Genomic DNA, 17243 nt, shown 5'->3' with positions numbered 1-17243 from the left:
CAACATATAACATATATCGACAGATCTGTACCCGTACAAGCAACGCTCCACTCCATTCCACCTAAATGAGGATAATACAGTGATTGTCACTACCCGACGGGTATGGTCAACATGCCTTTCTGAACTGATCATCTCTTCTTCACCATCAACTATAACCACTATTCACATGCATGAGAATTCAAATTTTTTTTTTTTTTTTGAGCATCGACAATCGAATAGTATAAAAGGTCAAGTTTGAGAAATATCAGCCATCTTAAAAAGTTAATTTTTTTTTTTTTTTTAAAATTGATTTTTGATTGTCATCTTTGTTCTCCTCCTCATTTCATATAAATTTACATTATTCATTACAAAAAGAATGTAAAATTATGAAGCATAAAAATGTTAACAAAATTATGCTAACAAAAGAAAATCCTAGAGTTTAAATGCAATGCATCTCGCAGTCCAAAAATGAAGCACATGATAAGCACAATGATTGCAACACATTAATTCCTCTCTTACGACATCACATCATCTGAAATGAAAAATGACAACCTGCTAGAATAGAAATTCTCTTCGGACAGTTAACATTTCTTGATAACTTAAGAAAATTAAGGTAAAAAACACAACAGACTGTGTAAAAACAGTAACTAATTCTTAGTCTTACATCCAATATAATAGTCTTTTAATGAATGAACGAGAATTATTAAAGAAGAGAGGTAGGAAGAAATTTTATAAAGAAATAAAATATACAATAGTCATTTATAGCTTCAATATTGTACTATCTAAATTCTCTCTTAGAATTAATTACCTGTGAAAAACAAAATGATTACAATTTCTTGATGCTAAATATCTAATTTAGTCTATCAGGTTCATTCTCAGGTTAATTAATTAATTAATGGTTCACAGTATAAAATGATATTCACAGAGCTCATGGTTAGCAATAAACAAACAAAACCATTACATGAGATTCGATTCTGACAAAAGAGAGCATTTTTATACTCTTTTTTTTGCACAACCCTTTATGTTGAAATATTCCTCAACAAATCGGAAATATATCCAAAACAAATAATCACAGCAAAAAAAAAATCTTCAATTCATATTTCATTTGTTGTAGCTCACCAACATACTATACAACACATCCTGTTTGCATGGATCTCTTTCATAATAAAAATAATTAACTGCTATAAAAAAAAAAATTTTTTTTTTTTACTGATCGATTCTTCCATCCTAGAATACCTATTTGTAACCATTTTAAAGTCTAAATCTTATTAAAATTAAGAAACAATGATGATATTAAAGTTGAATGCTTTTTATGCGTAATTTAGAATCTCTATTATGATTTAGTTTAAGTCTTACAAAGCTTGACATGAAGTTATTATTAACAAATGCAATTTCTATTGCAATACCATCAGTGGGAAAATTCCAATTAATCTCTCCTCTAAGTCTTTTTAAAAAGGAAATAATGAAAAGCAGAATGGAGAAAAAAAAAAAATCCACTACTCTATCTGAAGAAGAAATTAAATTGTAAGTCAGAAATAATCTAATTCAAAACTCTTGGGAGATTATATTTTCCTTAGCAAGGATTCATATGATAATAATTTACAGCGAATTATTTTCAAATATATAAAAATACTGTAGCATTCATTGTTCGCTGATATTTTCCCTCAACAGAAAACATATATTAACAAATGTGAAATATTCAATGCCTTTCAAAGTTTAATGTAAATGTGTGAAATATTCAATGATTCAAAGTTTAATGTAACTATTATAATGATGACCTAGAGAGAGTACATTGTGATGACGAAGTGAAAAGAAAGAAGATATGAAATAAACCATATCGAATGATGATGGTCAGTCAGCAACAGCAATAGCCAACAGCAGTACATGAGTAACCCTTCATCTTACCATCATTTAACGATTGACCTCAAACGACTAATAGCAAATATTACAGAGAAACCTTCGCGCCTATACAGCGAAAGTTACGCCTACTCCTACTTTAAAACAGAGACAGGATGACATGACATGACATGGTCGAAACGAGACAATTTTGTTTACTCAAATAGCACAAACGAAGGCATATTTGGACAGATAGATAGATATACAAACTCACATTTACATACATTTGCTGACAAACATTTAGGTACACACACACACACACACATACACACTTATAACTTAGAAATAGGTACACACACATACATACACACTTATAACTTAGAAATAGGTACACACACACACATACACACTTATAACTTAGAAATATAGGTACACACTTCTACAAACAAATAGATGTCCATATACAAATATATATATATTTGAGTGTACTATGAATTCTTTCAACAAAATAGCAAATCTTATGAAAAGTAAAACAATCATCAGCTCATCCACCGATTAGAGGATAAAGTTTAGCTACGGTTAGGAGGTATATCTGATACATATACTGTTACATGATTGCAGTATATATTCGTTAATATCTCTCTAGATGAATTTGATTGAAAATCTAAACTTTACCATATCAATATAGATATAATGCAACGATGAATAGCATATTTGAAAGAGAAATTAAAGTTGGAAAAATGAAATCAAATGGTTTCACATTAGCTTTAACAAGAAATACTACCTAATAAATTCAGTGTCAGAGAGTTTTTTTTTTTTGTTCTTATCAAGTTGACAGTATTTAAAGTTAAGATACTTAACAATGCATGAAGAATGGCACATATAAGTGTTGTAATGATACATTAAAATGCATAGTGGAAAGGGAGAGAAAGAGAAGAAAAGAATGAATGCCTCAGGGAAGGCTCTGGAAAATTTATGCATTTGGAAGTAAGGAAAATATCATCAATAAGTATTCAGATAAAAGTATATTCATCTCATCAACTTCAACAAAATATGCCTCATAGTGATTGACATTGCTTTTTCTTTATTTACTTCTAGTTATCATCTCGTTACTACAATTCAGAGATAATTCCCCATATCAAAAATTTCTGATCTTTAAATTAACAATCCCTCTGGTAATTTCATTCATCAGCACATATATCTAAAATACATAAAGTAAAAAATCATTTCTTATAAAAAAAAAAAAAAAAAAAAAAAAAAACCAATGCAAAATCATCAAACAAACTATTACATACCAGTATTCAACATAAGTCTCCAAATAATTTATAGATGATCTCTTACCAAAGAAGCTTACTAATATGTCAGACGAATCTTTCCAAACCTTAAGAACAGATTTCTTTATGTTTTTTTTTTTTTAATTTCAAAAAAAAAAAAAAAAAAAAATTAGAGAAACGATTAGCGCATTTAAGAGTACTTTAAATGTCTAATTATATTTTCCTTTTCTAGAAAAAACTTAGCACATCTCAGACATTCTGTTAGGAAAAGGAAATTTTATTAAAATCAACTATTCTTTACTTTCTGCTAGCTCTCTTCAATTTTATATCATTATAAACATCAAATAGGAAACAGAAAAATAAGATCGCATTAACATTTTATCACCAGATCATTAAAGACGTAATTTCACAGACTGCATGTGTGGCTTCAGTACCTATGGCGATATACATGGGCGGCTTAAGTATTTAAAAACGGTGAAATCTTGAAACTAACACAAAAACAAGAGCAAAAGCAATAGATCTAATCAATTAATTTCCAAGTCTTTTGATATATGATGATGACTTATCCGTGGAGATGAAAAAATAAAGATGAGGCAAACAAGTAAATCCTAAAAACCGGCAAATCAGCTTCACCTTTGATATTCCCAGATGATAATGAATTTCCTCTACAAGCGCCAAAAATTGAACCATATAAAAAGCAGTTCTTAATATTTTCAATTCGTGATATTTAAATTCACAAAAACCGCATTCTATTTCTACCGAAAATGAAGACTGGACGATCACAAACCTAATTCTAATAAGTTACTATAGAAATTACTGCATAATTTCTGTGATTTTACATTAAAAATAAGCTTGCAAGAGTTTGTTTATCCATTTCATTGAAAGAATAGGCTTAGCTTATCTATCTACTTATGCTAACGTGCTAGCAACAAAATTTACGCTTTAGTCTAGTTAAAAACTTTGCATTAAATCATGCTAATTTCCTAGCAGCGAAAGTAGATAGAATGATCAATGCATACATAAGTATATCAACATATATTATAGTGACAAACCGAATTGCTCTCTTCTTTTCGGATGAAAGATTTTAGCAGAAAAAAAAAAAGAAAAAAAAAAACTTTCTTACTACTGATGGATAAATATGATTAGAAATCACTGGAATTATAACAAATTCCTGAAAAAAGTCCTAAATTAATTTAACATTTGATTTGTAAAAAATCTTACTTTTCGTTATCAATTTGTCCTAATGTGTATATAGGAAGATTTCTAAACCATATCATTTTTTTATGAAACGTCAACCGAAACTTTGTTGAGATATGCTGTCGATCTTTCTGTTTTTTTTTCCCGTATATCAAATATTGAAACAAATAAAAACATTACAAACATTCTTTAAATTGAAAAATGACCATCATTACAGCAAAAATTAGATTCTAAGAGATGAATGAACTGTGATGCCATTCTTATCTGATAATTTTTCCTTTTTCACCTCCCTTTTCCTCTTTAACACGAATACAGTGCATTTAAATGAATGCACTAAATGAAATTGGAATTTAAACTAAAGCCTTTAAAAAAATTGTTTATAAGTTCGATGAAGTCCTACAAGTTGTAATATTTTCTCCTCGAAAAATCGATTATCAACACATTTTGATAACAAAACATATTCAGAGAAATGTTTAAACAACCATGCCTCATAAACGATTTACTTACCTACACTTACACTCCTTCCCCTCCAACATTGTTTTACAGCATAACATGCATAACTATTCAATAGTTTGAATGAATTATTATTGCAAATTAGGTCCACAGATTTTATACTCCCGTAAAACACGATGAAAACAAGATTGATAAGAATGCACTATCAAACAGACATATGCATTATTAGGCATTATTAAACACTGGTAAGTGAGGACAAATCATGTAAATTATATTATTTAAAATTAATTATTTCCTTACAATACTTCTGAATAACTATACTATTTATTATAACTATTCTGAGAGATCGAAGGGAATATATCCTATTATAATAAAACTCATTGGACAATTTAACACCTACAGAAAGTCGAAAAATGAACAACAAGAAATTTTAATGAAAATTTTCGTGGAAATTTAGTGATTTATGATGAAGCAGACAAAAACTGTGAATCCAAAACATTTCTACCATTCTCAATTCCTTTTCAAATGAATAATTTTATTGATCTCATTTTCAGTAATAAATGATAAATCTTCTATATTAACTGAATTTTCTGTACTTATTTCAATATTAAGTGAATAAGTTCGACACATCAACAATCGTAAAATTTCATCACAAATAGTGCACACTACTACCGAAAAAGGCAAACTTTCGTAGGATAGATTCGGAATTACTCTACTTGCTTTGGAAAATTTCAAGGTAATGAATTGAGATAGTTGAAAAAGTTATTTTCGAACAAAAAAGAAGCTGATATGAATTAGGAGAAAATACTATTATCTGGAATACATGTCATCTAAAGGATGAAATTATCTACAACTAAAAATTATGAAATGTTTAAAAGCAACTCTTGCACTTATAACGGTAAAACAATAAAAGAAAAAAAGAAAAAAGACGACAAGAGGAGATACAAAAGAAGTAGTGCATCTTCAGATCAAATAATGATAATTGATCGACCAAATAATGACAGCAACAAAAAAAAAAAAAACATAAAAACTTATTCGTAAACAGTATAATATCATAATAATAACAATAATAATGAGAAATCATAACTGAGTGCAGGAAACAAACACTAAAACTTTGTCAAAAAACAGCAGATAAAATAATGAATGCTAGAAATGACAAATTTATCTGTTAAAAATTCGTTAAACTTTCCAGTAATAAAAATCATATTGTATTTAGAAAAAAGAGCACAGTGACTAATTGCCAATTCTTTTTTTTTTTTCTTTTTTCAAATACTGTGACATAAGCTCCCGACACAATGCAGAATTCTCGGAACTATACTTTTCAAAATGTATTGAAATTCTTATCCATATCATTGCTTATTACAAAAAAAAAGACAACAGCAAACTTTTTGAAGTTTCCGTTTTATTTTAACCGAGTGAAAATGAAAAGCAACAAGGAATTAATAAAGGATAATTTTCAAACTAAATGAAATTATATCATACTTTTTCTCATCCATTCTACAAACATGAAAAAATATAAATGCAAAATTAAATCTGAAAGCATTTCGTCACCTATCTTAACCGATCCTTAACGCATCGCATAAGCGCGCATACGCACGCATCCAAATCGTTGTCATAGCAACGGTGGCGACAATAATCAAAAGAGCACAGAAACTGAAGAGAAGCAGAAGCAGAAGAAGAAGAAGAAGAGCTTTTCTCCAAGAAAGGTGAAAAGGTAAAGGTTAAAATAGGTTAAATAGTGAGAGTTAAATAGAGAGAATTCTTTGTAATAAATAGGTTAAAAAATAAAATAGGTTAAATAGACAGACAAAATTATGTTAAATAGATTCTTTGCTTCTTTACCATAATTCTAAGAGAAATTATTGTTATTGTTAAGTTATTGAAATTTAAATATATTTTTGAAATTGAAGTAATTTAAACTTGCACAATTATTATTTAGCTAAATATTATTGCATATGCGTTTGAGAATTTCGTCGTAACTGTCGAATGTACTCCACCTGTCTGCCTGGAAAATTAAATCGGGAATAGTTTTCTTCATACTTTTCAGCATGCAATAAGCAGTTTAAAATGAAAGCATTATTTTAGCAAATATAAGTTTGTTTTAATTCGAATTCTTGAAGTGATTTTTGCTACACTTTCGGAACTGGAAAATAGCACATATCCTGAAATCATTTAATTTTACTTTCATTACAAAATAAGAGTTAAATTTCAATTTTTACCTTATTTTTATATATTTATGTTTTATTACGATATTTTTATCTTATGTTTCTGCTAATCATTTTTCATGTTGAAAATTTGGGAAATTTTTTTGTAACTGCATTATTGCTAAGATAAAAGAATAGGAACAATCGTCAAATTTAAATTCAAAATGATAGTATTAATATTCAAACAAAAATTGAACTATTACAAAAAATGAATCAATAATAACTTTATTCTTCTTTTGTTTTATGTCTTCTCAGTCGTAATTATTTTACGCCTTCTTAGTCATAATTTCTATAACAGTTCACAACAATGATCATAGTAAAATATATTTAAAATATTTCCTAAAATTCTTAAAACTGGAAGAACAAATTCCAAAGCATTAATAATGAAACCATTAGCATTGATTGAATGCCGTTAGCGCCTAACTTGATAATTTTATCAATTTCATTTATTGCATTATTACATCTCACGACTATTATTACAGAGAGAAATCCAAAATTATTCTTCATATATCTTATATCAGAATTTTTTTTTTTACGCAATTAAAAGAATTATGAAGAATGAGGCGTTAAAAAAATTATCACTTACAAGTAGTGATAATAATTAGCGCCAGTAGCGCTAATTTCAAACTGAAAATTTTTCCAAGTTACTTTTTTTATCTATCTAATGAATGAAACATTATTATGTAAACAATTTGATAATCGATTCGGGTATTACATATTACATTGTATTATGATATTTTTCTATTATCATCTATTATCAATCAATATCGATAAGAAATTAACCATCAAACTACATATCTATCTTTTATAAAAGTAGTATTATACATGTGATCGAGAGTGAAAAATATTGAAAGATGAGCCAATTATCATCAAATGATTAACTTTTAATTACGTAATTAGAGATTAAATAAATTTTGTCTCCTGAATAAGCTTAATTAAAATCGAGAAAGCAGCACATGATCAAGTATGTTAAAGAGTTCAAATAATTCTCAATTATAAATCTTACAAAATATATTAGTAGAATCAAATCATTGGAATAATCCAGCATTACCAAGTTTTTCTCAAGAACTTCTTCCTCCATTATTGATTTACTAATTCATCTTCACTCTTTTACCGCTCACTGAACTTACTCTTCCCTCTCTCTCTTTCTCTATGAGATCTGGATTTTTCATAACGATGCCGCGAAATTTTGACTTTCTGATCATTTGGTGTGAGAGTTTTGGTAGTAGAATCAAATAATGAAAATGAGCTTTACAAGGAGATTGTTGTTCCTGTGAGGGTTTTTTCCTTATGAAGACTCTGAAAATTCGAGAAATATTTTATTAAGTGTGGGTACTGTTAGTATTTTTTAATCGAAACTTTAATTATAGACAAATTCTTACGGATTTAAAAATTTTAATAGAAAGGATTGAAAAGGGACTGATTTAGTTCTTTGTATATATTTCTTTCTTTCTCTTTCGAAGCAATCATTTAGATATCGTTTTATGAATTAAGACTTGAAGATTTTACATTTATCTTCAATTTGCATATTGCCAAATTGTTAAATTAGGACAGATCGTAAGTTCGGAAATAATAATTGTTGTGATAACTAGTAGATATTGATCTAGTTATTAATTATTGATGCTTTCGATGTATACTTTTGTTCATTATGTATGTTTTACCAGCTTTAGTCTTTTATTTGCATATATATATATATAACTCAGATATACAAATGACATTGTCACATATTGAACGAATGATCCAGGTATTCCTGGCACAATTTATATTTTGGTTTCTTTTAGTGCTGTAAAAAAATATGTAAGTATAAGTTTCCTAAGTATTACGAAATCTAATATATAGGAATAGGTGAGCATTGGCTGAAGTATCTTAAATAAGCAATGTAAACCTATTTAAACAAGGTGAGGTATAGGATATCTTTTGTATTTCCATGTCTTGAGGTCTTTTTTTTGTGTTCATCACGCTGGGTAGGATTGTTTGAGATACTGTTTCAGGAGGCAATGATAATGACTGGAGGAATAGTTAGTCAACAGGATGAACTTAATATGAAAGCGTAATTTGTGGTTTAGTTATGCTTTAAATAAAGTGCTGTTCTTGAAGAGATAACAATAATTAAAAGAGTTAAACTTGTTAGTCGTTTTAAGATAATAATAGTATTACTGATAAGGAGGGAGCGGGTATTGATATTAGCAGAGGTGTTGTATGCTGGTGAAGTTATGCTCACTGATATTTGAGAATTATTTCAAGTAGACTTTTGTCTGATTTGCTAGTTGTTTTTGGAAATTTTAAGTGTGAGAAGCATGAAAGCATTCATTGCATTAAGAAAATACTTGTCATAAGCCAGGATTTTGTTGAAAGATAATAGAACAACGGTATTTTCATTTTCAATATTAACTTTGTGGCAGAATCAATTAATTGTAAAAACATTTCGGTTCGCTAAATACTTTTTACTTACGATGTTACTCAAGTTTGCTGTTTTTAGGAACAGTTCGCCGATGCATAGGGCTACTTTCGGCTATTGTTTTCGGGTAAGTTTATACGAAATCTGGAATGATTTAATAAATAGCATTATAGGGGTATCTTCTATATTTTTTCCAGAACTTGATTGACGTCATATCCGATATGTTGGCGGGAGATTTACTGCACCAAATAAAATAAGAAATGATACTTTTGATGATAAGCAGCAGTGCTTATATATAAATAGGGAGTAAAAATCTTATATTTTTTCGTGTATTAGACTTAAATCTTTAAGTTTTTTAGATATTCGATTAAAAGGAGTTGTTAGTTTTAACAAAATCAGTCACCAAGCAGTGAGTGACTAGTGAAACCATAATGATAGATTAATTCAATTAAAATAGTATTATTTTTAGCGCACCTTAGCCGTTGGAGCGGGTACTGTATCAGTAGTTGGTGCCGGTTTATTATATGCATTGGAAAATGCAGTGAAGGTGGAAGCTTTTGAACATTTTCCACATCCTGCATCGTTACCATGGGATCACAAACGAGTGTTTGGTACAATCGACATGGCTTCGTATGTTTTCTTTCCCTATTTCATTTAAACACTTAATTTTATTTGATGAAAGCTATATGTGCTAAATGGAAAAAATTAATCGAATTCACTAGAGCTTTTATACTTGTCTAGAACAGAATGGAACACAGTTTTGGGAAATATATTAGTCTAGTGAAACTGAAAGTAATGAAGCTGGACTAGTTTTTGAGTGAGAAAAGTTCTTTTAAGAGGCATATAAAAATTTCTGAACTCTTTTTATATAAAAGTCTGGACTTCACGAAAAATGTTTCAGAAAAGTAATTCTTGTTTCTGTTGAAATTTTTAAAATATTGAACTAACGTAACTTCTTGTCTAAGTACTTTATTTACAGTGCACGTCGTGGTTATGAAGTATACAAGCAAGTATGTAAGGCTTGCCATTCTATGAAATGGATAGCTTATCGTCATTTAGTTGGAAATATTATGACTGAAGAGGAAGCAAAAGCAGAAGCTGCTGCTATTACTGTGCCTGACATTGATGAAGCTGGTATGTGGCAGTTTTTATGTTGCAGTTTTGTGATGACTGTTTATTAATGGTTTAACTTTCTTTAATTGAATTTGACCAGAAAGAGATGCAAATCTTCAATTTATCTGATATTGAAAGACATTTGATATCTGCTCTTCTCTTTCTATAAGATTATCTGCTCAAACGTATTTCAGGAAATGCAATTGAACGACAGGGCGATCTAAATGATCATTTGCTTTCACCCTATCCCAATGTTGCTGCAGCAAAAGCAGCAAATGGTGGTGCTTTCCCACCTGATCTTTCGATGTTATTGCTCACGCGAGAAGGTGCTGAAGATTATGTTTTCTCATTATTAACTTCATATGTCGATACACCGGCTGGTGTAAAGGTCTGACTTTCAAAAGATTCTTCAGAAACGATTAAATGCAACCATTTCAGTGTTGTCTGTTATGTAAACTGATTTAAAAGGAATCATTTTAATTGTATTATTGCAACCGCAGTGTTTCATGCTAGGTTGTAAATTAAACTGTCAGAATTATTTTTGTTATCGGATTGTTCTCCATCATTGCTATTTATTTTTAGCTGGATGAAGGAAAGCATTATAATCCCTATTTCCCTGATGGTGTCATTAGTATGCCACAGCAGTTGTTTGATGGTGGTATTGAATACAAAGATGGTACGCCAGCAACTGCCAGTCAGCAAGCAAAAGATATTTGCACATTTATGCGGTGGACAGCGGAACCTTTCTATGAGAAAAAGAAGAGACTGTTTTTGAAGGTAATTTGAATTTCGGTAATGATTATCAGTGCAGAAAGACTAGAAGTTTTAAAGATAAAATGATTTTAAAATTGTGCACAGTATTCTCTTTGCGTAATGACTATTACATGTGGTTCACACAATCTTCTTCGAAACCAAATCCTAAACAGCAATGACTCGTATAATTCTTGGCTATTTGACCTTTCTCTGTGAGAGGAGGAAAGGGAGAAATTCAATTCCAGATCTTCAGAAGGCAAATTCAGTCATAAATGATAACTAACACTTATTACATTAGTGATATTTAGAACACACCTAATCGGAATACTACGTAAAACATCAGACTAGACACCGGTAAGAAATCGTGTTGAATAAATTCAATATTAAACAATTTTATAAAATAATTTCAGTCATTGCTGTTGCTGCCACTGCTAACATTCGTTTTGGTCTACGGCAAGCGGCACGCTTGGACATACATAAAGGGACGAAAGAGTATGTGGGTGACAGTGAAAGGACGCGAAAGACCGAAGAGCAAAAGCAACTGACCAGTAATTCAGCTTATTGATGCCTGAAATTCAGCATCATAAATAGGAGTAAGGGATAAGGATTAGGGCTTGCATTTCGAATCGGTATATAATCTAGAAACGATATCACGGCATTTTGCAGCAATTCAACGGTTTCAGGTAAACAACACATGCTAAAGGTCCATGCTAAATTGTTTTCTGCAGCAAATAGTCATCCAGTTTTAATATTTTTATTTCCGCTTAGTGCTTTTTAGGGCGTCATCATTCTTTGATTTTTTCCTTAACATCAATTGCTGTTATCAATTTTTTCTGCATAGTTGAGCAAACGCTATAGATTATCAGTTCTAGTGAGTTAATATAGCACAGCTCCGTATGCAAATATACAAAGGTGATTTTTCATTTATTTTCTTGATGAACTTCTATAATTATTTTAGACTTGTTTTCCTGTTATGTACTGCAGCCGAACTTTTTTATATTATACTACAATTTTTGGTTAGGATTTGCTAATGACAATATTAACATGGATCTAAAAATTGTGATAAAGTTGTCAGGTAACGAATAAGCCCCAAAATTGTTTCGCTTTTCAAGCATTCTATATATACATATGTGTACACATGATTCTGTTTTCATAATTGCTAAGTTCATATAATCGGTTCTTCTTGATCGTTGATGCTTCTCTCACACCTCATACGCAATGCACAAGTATTCTGCCTTCCCCCATATTTTCGTTTGGTCTGCCTTTTTTAAGAACCTCAATTTTTTTGTAATTCATAGTGAGGGTAGTGCGTTAGTATTTTAAATGTTAAGATATGTAGTTATTGCTAAATTTAATGTTAAGTTTTGTTACGCATGGTTCAAAAGAGACATTAATTTAATATACTGTTTTCGATTTACACATCCAGGAACAACAGGTATAGTAACCCAAGTTTTTATTAAATTTTCAAATCTTCAACAAATGAAAGAAAATGCACGACGTATTTCATCTGGGGTTTTATCGGTATCCATATTTCAGCAGACTTAATTGATTTAGTTATTCATATTATTTCTTTAATTTTATAATCACTGACAGTGAATGAAGAACAATAAGTAATTTAGACTAACAGACTAGGCATGGACTTTCTATAATCATCTTTGTTTATATGAATACTTAATCATTACTTTATTAATACGTTAATAATGGTCTTCCTTTATAATACCAAATAGATTTTAACAGTGACGTAAATTAAAAGCAACAGTTGAATATTTAGACCGTAAGTCGGGGAGACCAGTGATACTGACCAGTACAGAACTCTCTGTTCCACAAAATTTAAGCAGATTTTTGTATGATATAGCTTTTCATAAGGGCATTACAACGGTAAAGGGAAAAAAAAAATTTGTTTCAGAGATAAGAGGTTTTGATCTAAATAGTTATCTAAATAGTTTACATTTACATACATAAATTGTGAATGTAGTTTTATGGAATTTACTATCAGGAGAATCAGCTATAAAGTTCCTGATTTTTTCGTAGCATTTCTCTGATACATCTTCGGAACAGTGTGTGACTAGCTAGATATGCCTCTACATGGCCCATTCCTTTGATTATCTGCAAATTAAATAATTTTGTAGAAGAGACAGTGATCATTATCATTAATCAATTTTCAGTATTAGAAAGAAGTTTTGAAGTAGACTAGAATGATTACTGGACAATTGTATTAATTTCGAAGAAAAAAACTCCAAGTGAATGTCCAAGTGAACTCGGCGCAAATGATTTCCCACTTACCTCTACAGTTGTTCCAGGCCAAACTTGTTGCATTGTAGGTACTCCAGCTCGAATAACATAACCATCATTTTCAGCAATGATATTCTTTATGAGCCTAGTGTCCTTTGGAGCGGGATAGTTGCACAGATTAGTAAATTCTTCCATCAATACATACATAAACTGTAGTGGAAAGGATCTTAAAGTTTAAACTGATAATTGTGAGAAAAATGGTTGCTGATAGGATAGCGATCTTAGGAATAGAGAAAATTTGAACATAAACAACAACAAATAGAAAACTACACTACACATTTCGCAGCACTGAATGGTGAATTATCATTGAGTTTCTTCTCCATTTCATAAGATCTATCAAGCCAGTCGCATCCTGGTATTTCTCGAATTCCATCTTGAAATTGTTTAGACAGTAATTCCATTGTCAGCACATCCCAAGAAACTGATTTCGATAGTGTTCCCTATGGAAATTCAATCATTTTCAAACAATTAGTTTTTTCCGGAAAAGATTTACTGAGAAAACATAAAAGGTAATATTACCTGGACAAAAACAGTTGAAGCTGTAGTCCATGAAAGACATGGTACTAGTGCAATTGGTTCTGGAGAGTTTGTACATGCCAGACAAGCCATATGACCACCCATTGATACACCAGCCAAACCTACAGGCCAGTAGCCTTGTTGCCTTGCCCACTTCAGTAAAAAATTACATTCGGCAACCAGTGCACCACCCATAATAAAAAGGTCAGAAACGTTGATAAGGCTTGACCTGGAATGTCATAAGTTAAATTTGTATTGTCATTCATGTAGAAGTATGCAACAAGCTAAAAATCGTTATATGACATAAATCAACAAAGCAATTTGAAATTTACAAGCTAAGTCTCCTGCATACTCAAAAAACAATAGACAACGTTTCGATCCTTGTACTATTTATTAAAGTAATTTCTTTGATAAATGCAGACCTGAATTGGTCTCGTGGTTTTCTGGATCCGTAGAATGGATTCTGCAGCAAAATTGAGCTTATGTTGCTTTTCATCAAGTCATTTGCAAAACCAAATTCACGTCTAAATGAAATTAGAAGGATGTAAAATAATTGAAATTTTTATTAAATATATGTTATTCATAAATTTGTAAAGTGTTTGTTCGATTCCCAATTAGGATTAAAAACACTGTTCCATCATTTCACAAATGTATTACTTTCTGCTTCTTATAGTTAGTTTTAAATCATCTGATGTCATTCTGGAAATTAAAAAAAAAAAAAAAAATCAAACCTGAAATAAGTGTGGTCTCCGGTACCAGCAAGATGAATTACCAAAGCATGCTTTACTTTAGAGAATTTGCCACGCCATGTAGCTTGCCCAACATTGCCAGGTAACAGATCAGGAAAAATAAATGCTAAAGGACTTGGGAAATAACCTTCTACGTAGCGATTACCATTTCTCGCAGCTTCCTATTTAAATTCAATTCTTAATTAATTTTTCAAACCTCATGTTACTTGATATTGAGTGCAAACTATCCTAACCCGCAGACTGGGCTTAGAAGGATTTCCTATAACATTTTCGCAGTAATATGCTAATATTATAATTCAGATATAAGCTCACAATATGGAGATATAAGGAGTTAAGTGAGGTTTCAGTTTAAAACTGAAATTAAAAAAAAAAAATGTACTTCCTTCGTAATAACCATTGCTGGTTTTGAACGCTCCACAATTTCCATAATATATGCTTTCGATATCACATCTCTACGAAATTTACGAGATCTGAAATTGGAGAATAATTTATATATTATTTGATGGAAATTAGACATTTAACTAAAAAAGGAGAACTATTCTTATTAATGTCAAATCACTCAATTTAAACTATTTTGATTCAGTTATAGATAAATACTGTATCTAGTACTGAGAGTACTAACTACAGGATATGATGATAAGGGCGATGAAGCGTCGTACATTTTAAAATAAAAAAGTTCATTTAGCTTGGAATTATAGCTTGTTTACTCATATGACCTATTTCGTTGTAAATTTATTCATGCTATAAGGATAAACACACCGTCCTAATATTTCAGGTTTGCCCCACGAGTTGGTAAACAATTTGGACAGCAAAAGAATCCGACGTAAGGCTAGATCAATGGCACTGGTACCACCATCCATAGCTTCGCTTCGAATTATTCTTGCTAGTGGTTCCAAGCAACGTCTAACACTCCTTAAACAAATCGTATGGTTTGGGACTCTGAAATTTTACAAAGTTGATGATTCGACAAACTTTTAAGGCAATATTTTTAAAATGCTTGAAAAATATGTTCAGTTTTTTAAGTCATTAAGTAATTAATCCAGTTTAGGGAATAGAACCTACTGTACGGGTATCAAATTACGATGAAAATCTTAGTAAAGACCTAGCCGTCGATGAATTTGTACGTGAGACAGCACGTATGAAGGCAGTGAAGATTGCAAAACTTATGGTTGCACCTTTTGTTAGCTACTTCGATTTATACATACTTTCAAAGTTTCGACTAGATTTCGATAAAATCTCGCTATTACCCTCCTGAAATCACACTTTTTGAAATTATGATAAGTTTCAAATAAAAACTGTGATCAAAGAGAATTAATTATAAAACCTGTTCAATTATTAGATGACACATTCTCGTTAATGTAACGAAACACGACTAACATAAATTTCGTAATTAACTAAAAATTGAGAATTCAAAATTTAACTCTTGCCTATCTGAGTTTTACATACCGATTTTGAGGATATCAAAGATTACGATGTGATTATTGGTTGTGACACAGTGGTTCTATTTAACAACAATATCATTGGCAAGCCGATAAATGTAGAAGATGCTCGAGCTACTCTTCACAGGTATTCCTGAAATGTAAATTATTCTAAACTTATAGAAATGCACTTCTCACTACACTATTGAAGAATTTACTATCCTTTCTATTCATACATTTATCTAACTCTCTCTATGAATTTCGGTAAACGAACAATTAGATGCTCTTCTTTTACTTCTAAATGTAAAAAAAAAAAATTAAATGTAAAAAATGAATCCTACTCTCAAAAATATTATATGAAAAGTTTTGCATTCGATTCTTTGCAATCTTTTATCTTCTTTAGATTAAGCGGAAATGTGCATGAAGTTTATACTGGTGTTACAATCATAGATAATAATCAACAGTGTGAGCAATTCGTAGAGCGAACAACTGTCAAATTTTGTCAAATTCCAGCAAATGTTATAGAAGAATATATTGCTTCTGGCGAACCATTGTAAGTACCTTTTACGTTAAGCATAATGATTTCACTTCTTCTCCTCTTCTTTTACTTCTATTTTACAAAAAACAATCCTATATTTCAAATAAATTTTAGAAGCAAATTTAACCTAAGTGAAAATCCTTACTATAAAAATGTTTGAAAAAAACTTTTCAGTGATCGAGCTGGTTCCTATAGTATTCAAGGTTGCGGAGGAATGTTTGTCGAAAAGATTGATGGCTGTTATTACAATGTTGTTGGATTACCAATTAATCGATTGGTAAAAGCTCTCTGGAAAAGGATCGGTTTGAAATGATCAAACATAATTGTTAAATTATAACTTAACTTTTGTATGCCTAAATATTCTATATTTCACGATTATTATGATTAGGCTTCTGTAGAAAAGAAAAAACATATAGAGAACAGGAGTTAATGATTCCTTAATTTGCTTGAAGAAATTCAGAAATGCATGTTAACAATACTTTCCATCAAGGTTATGCCTTAACTTACAATAATACTTTTACTC

General features: G+C 30.3%; 3 protein-coding genes across 3 annotated transcripts; 2 read left to right on the top strand and 1 right to left on the bottom strand.

Annotated features, from left to right (window-relative positions):
* Positions 1-9396: 9396 nt before the first annotated feature.
* Positions 9397-11752, top strand: Bma-cyc-1 (Cytochrome C1 family protein; the record flags this gene model as incomplete). Its single annotated transcript, XM_001896775.2, has 6 exons — positions 9397-9468; positions 9811-9971; positions 10321-10475; positions 10649-10842; positions 11037-11231; positions 11618-11752. 6 exons carry the CDS (start codon positions 9397-9399, stop codon positions 11750-11752), a joined length of 912 nt encoding a protein of 303 aa, XP_001896810.2.
* Positions 11753-13208: 1456 nt separating this feature from the next.
* On the bottom strand, positions 13209-15624 carry Bm2938 (CG32112-PA, putative; the record flags this gene model as incomplete). Its single annotated transcript, XM_043079640.1, has 8 exons — positions 13209-13313; positions 13491-13649; positions 13775-13939; positions 14019-14244; positions 14438-14539; positions 14747-14925; positions 15144-15234; positions 15524-15624. The coding sequence occupies 8 exons, from the start codon at positions 15622-15624 to the stop codon at positions 13209-13211; spliced, it is 1128 nt and encodes a 375-aa protein (XP_042935574.1).
* A 66-nt stretch (positions 15625-15690) lies between these two features.
* Bma-dod-18 (maf protein) lies at positions 15691-17033 on the top strand (the record flags this gene model as incomplete). Its single annotated transcript, XM_043079639.1, has 5 exons — positions 15691-15693; positions 15813-15932; positions 16221-16330; positions 16586-16735; positions 16895-17033. 5 exons carry the CDS (start codon positions 15691-15693, stop codon positions 17031-17033), a joined length of 522 nt encoding a protein of 173 aa, XP_042935573.1.
* Between the last annotated feature and the right edge of the window lie 210 nt (positions 17034-17243).

The sequence above is a fragment of the Brugia malayi genome, assembly GCF_000002995.4.
Source record: "Brugia malayi strain FR3 genome assembly, contig: Bm_v4_Chr3_scaffold_001, whole genome shotgun sequence".
In the NCBI taxonomy this organism is placed as follows: Eukaryota; Metazoa; Nematoda; class Chromadorea; order Rhabditida; family Onchocercidae; genus Brugia; species Brugia malayi.
This window is presented reverse-complemented; position numbering and strand designations above follow the sequence as displayed.